The sequence below is a fragment of the Gossypium hirsutum genome, chromosome A05 (genome assembly GCF_007990345.1).
Source record: "Gossypium hirsutum isolate 1008001.06 chromosome A05, Gossypium_hirsutum_v2.1, whole genome shotgun sequence".
Lineage (NCBI taxonomy): Eukaryota > Viridiplantae > Streptophyta > Magnoliopsida > Malvales > Malvaceae > Gossypium > Gossypium hirsutum.
In genome coordinates this window covers 6,901,551-6,904,362 of record NC_053428.1, presented here as the reverse complement: position 1 = coordinate 6,904,362, position 2,812 = coordinate 6,901,551, and the positions used below count along the sequence as shown (strand labels likewise).

Genomic DNA, 2,812 nt, shown 5'->3' with positions numbered 1-2,812 from the left:
TTTAATTATACTAAAACAGAAAATTTTTTAATTTAATTTTAACCTAGAGGAAAAGGGAATAGAGTGGGATATGTCAAAGCAAATAGCGAAGAGGAAGGGGGCGAAGTGGGACCTCCATTTTCCAAAGTGGAGCAAATTTAGTCATAGGAAGTGGAAGCTGTATTGTCAAGCAAAGCAATCCTTCTCCCAAAATCACTATCATCCACCCACCCCATAAAAAAGGGCATTTAATTATTCTTTTATTTTGCTTGGAATTGATTTTAAAAAGAAACTTTTTATTCTTTAATTATTATACATATAAGAAAAAACTGTAGAAGCGTATGCATGAAAAAAAACAAGCATAAGTAACATCATCGTCTGCATCAACAGCAATTTTTGACTTTCTCATCTTCCCTGTTGATTTCCACCTACTACCATACCCACCCTACTCAATCTCTTCTCCTCACTGCTCTTCTCTCTTACCTTTTCTCCTATCCTATGCTTCTCCTGGAATTCACGTCTTCCTTTGCTAAAATTCCTCACCAACCATTCAACCTAACATGATATACAACCACAAACTGTAGCTTCCAATGCCCTGCTCTTAATCAGGTTCATCTCTCAAGTTCATTTTTTTTTTCTTTTCATTTTCATCTCTGAATTTTCTTTCTGCTCTCCAGGCTTTTTTTTTTCACTTCAATCATGCATTTTTTGTTCTTCTAAACCTTCTAAAGAATTTCAAGTTCAAAGGGAATATAGAGTTTAGGTTGTATTAAGTTTTCATCTAATGCATCGTTTTTGACCCTTTTTTTTTTCTCTGCATCAACCTCTGTTTTGGTTCCGTGGTTTCTTAATTGCCGGATCTTTGCTGGCAATCAGATTGAAATTGTAAAGAGCAAATCCTATTTCGAGTCATGGATTCTTTCAGAACATCATCTGGTTTCTGTTTTAACCCGAATTCAAATACCATAGATGATGCAGACCGAGATTCCGAGTTCTCGGGCATTCTTGAGATCTATGTTCACCATGCTAGGAATATTCATAACATATGTATCTACGACAACCAAGATGTTTATGCCAAGTTCTCGCTCACCTATAACCCTGATGATACCCACTCTACTAGAATCATCAATGGAGGTGGAAAGAATCCTGAATTCAACGAGAACTTGATGATGAAAGTCACTCAGATAGATGCTGTCCTCAAATGTGAGATTTGGATGCTTAGTAGGGCCAGAAACTACATGGAAGACCAGCTTTTGGGCTTTGCTTTAGTTCCAATTTCACAAGTTATTGGCAAAGGTAAAATCACTCAAGATTATAGCCTCTCTTCCACTGATCTTTTCCATTCTCCTGCCGGAACTGTCAAATTGAGTCTATCTTTGAACACTTCAATGGCTCTCAATCCTCAGACCAGTCCCTTCCCTGAAACCACAAAAACCAATTCTTCGATATCAGCAGAAGTGGTATTGCTTGACCGGAAAATCTCCGAATCCCAAGTTATTCTAGACCCTGTTGAGTATTCCAGGATAGAATTTCCTGATATCAATGTTGTTAGGGAGAATCAACAAATGGTTTCGGAGTACTTCGACGGTTTGAATCCGAGGCCAGGAATTGCTTCCTTCCTTCAACTGGGTGCCTCTCATCAGCATCTTCAAGATTACGAAATGACGGCAAATTCACCGGAAGAAACCCATGGAGGATCCGTTTCTCCCAATGGGAGCATTCAGAATTCTGGGTTTTTGAGTTCTACAACTACAAGCCTAAGCGATGATCGCAACTCGGCTGACTCTTCAGAGAAGAAGAGTCGTGTGGGTGGGGAGCCATCGAATACATCGGTCACCACCGAGACTAATCCAAGCCAAGGCGGTTGTCCCGATACCCCAACTTCAAAGAAAGGCAGCGAAGCTCGAGAGGAGAAAGAGTCGAAATATTCGAGCAAACAAGTGTTTTCAGCTCCATTGGGGAACATGAATTTGGAGGCAGAACAGTCGGCAATGCAACAACAAATAGTAGACATGTACATGAGGAGCATGCAACAGTTTACAGAGTCATTGGCTAAGATGAAACTCCCAATGGATCTTGACAAACCCGAACACGAAGATCGTGGTGATCTGATTCAAAACAATAGCAAGAAAATAGAACACGAGAAAAAGAAGGATGGGTCCAGGGTTTTTTATGGTAGCCGGGCTTTCTTTTGAAGTTTGTGGTGGAGCAGGGATGGCTGCAAATGTTATCTGAAATTGAGGGAGTTGACAAGTAGTGCTTTTGACATTGATTTTACTACTCTTTTGTCTTAACAACAATAGCTTTCGCCTTGTTTTCTCTGCAATTCAGTTGTTAAAATCCTTTATATTGACTTAAATGTTGAGATTGTAATTTATAATTTGTAACATCCCCATCTTAATAACTCATCCATTTCTCAGCTGTTTATCCTTGTGTTTTCAATTTGGAGAGAGACAAAATGAAATGATTTTTATGGATTTTGAGCTTCATCTCCAATCATTCGGACGAAAATTTTCCAGATATTGTAGAATTAACACGAAAACACAAATCGAATATTTTTATAAAACAAAAAAACAAAGGGGTCACAATCCTTCTTATCCACTCTCCAACATTCGCTTTTTGCAGTAGTAAATTTATTAAAAAAATTATGTCCAAAATGTAAATAAAATAATGATAGAAGCAAGCAATCTCTTCTGCAGAAGGTGATGATTTTGTTTTGCTTTTATTCGGTAGAAACAATGATTACATTTGATTTTAGTGGCATTTTTGTTTATTGCTTTTGGGTTAGGATAAAATTAAACTGGTGAGGAGCACCGACATTCCTTTTCTTTAC

The 2,812-nt window shown here is 38.1% G+C and overlaps 1 protein-coding gene across 1 annotated transcript; it reads left to right on the top strand.

Moving 5' to 3' along the window:
* Window positions 1-324: 324 nt before the first annotated feature.
* Window positions 325-2,398, top strand: LOC107959291 (uncharacterized). The gene is made up of 2 exons (XM_016895310.2): window positions 325-588; window positions 856-2,398. The coding sequence occupies exon 2, from the start codon at window positions 891-893 to the stop codon at window positions 2,172-2,174; it is 1,284 nt and encodes a 427-aa protein (XP_016750799.1). The 5' UTR covers window positions 325-588; window positions 856-890; the 3' UTR covers window positions 2,175-2,398.
* The last annotated feature ends 414 nt before the right edge of the window (window positions 2,399-2,812 follow it).

Excerpts from the sequence above, each read along its gene's own strand:
- LOC107959291 (XM_016895310.2), top strand. The coding sequence starts at position 891 with ATGGATTCTTTCAGAACATCATCTGGTTTCTGTTTTAACCCGAATTCA.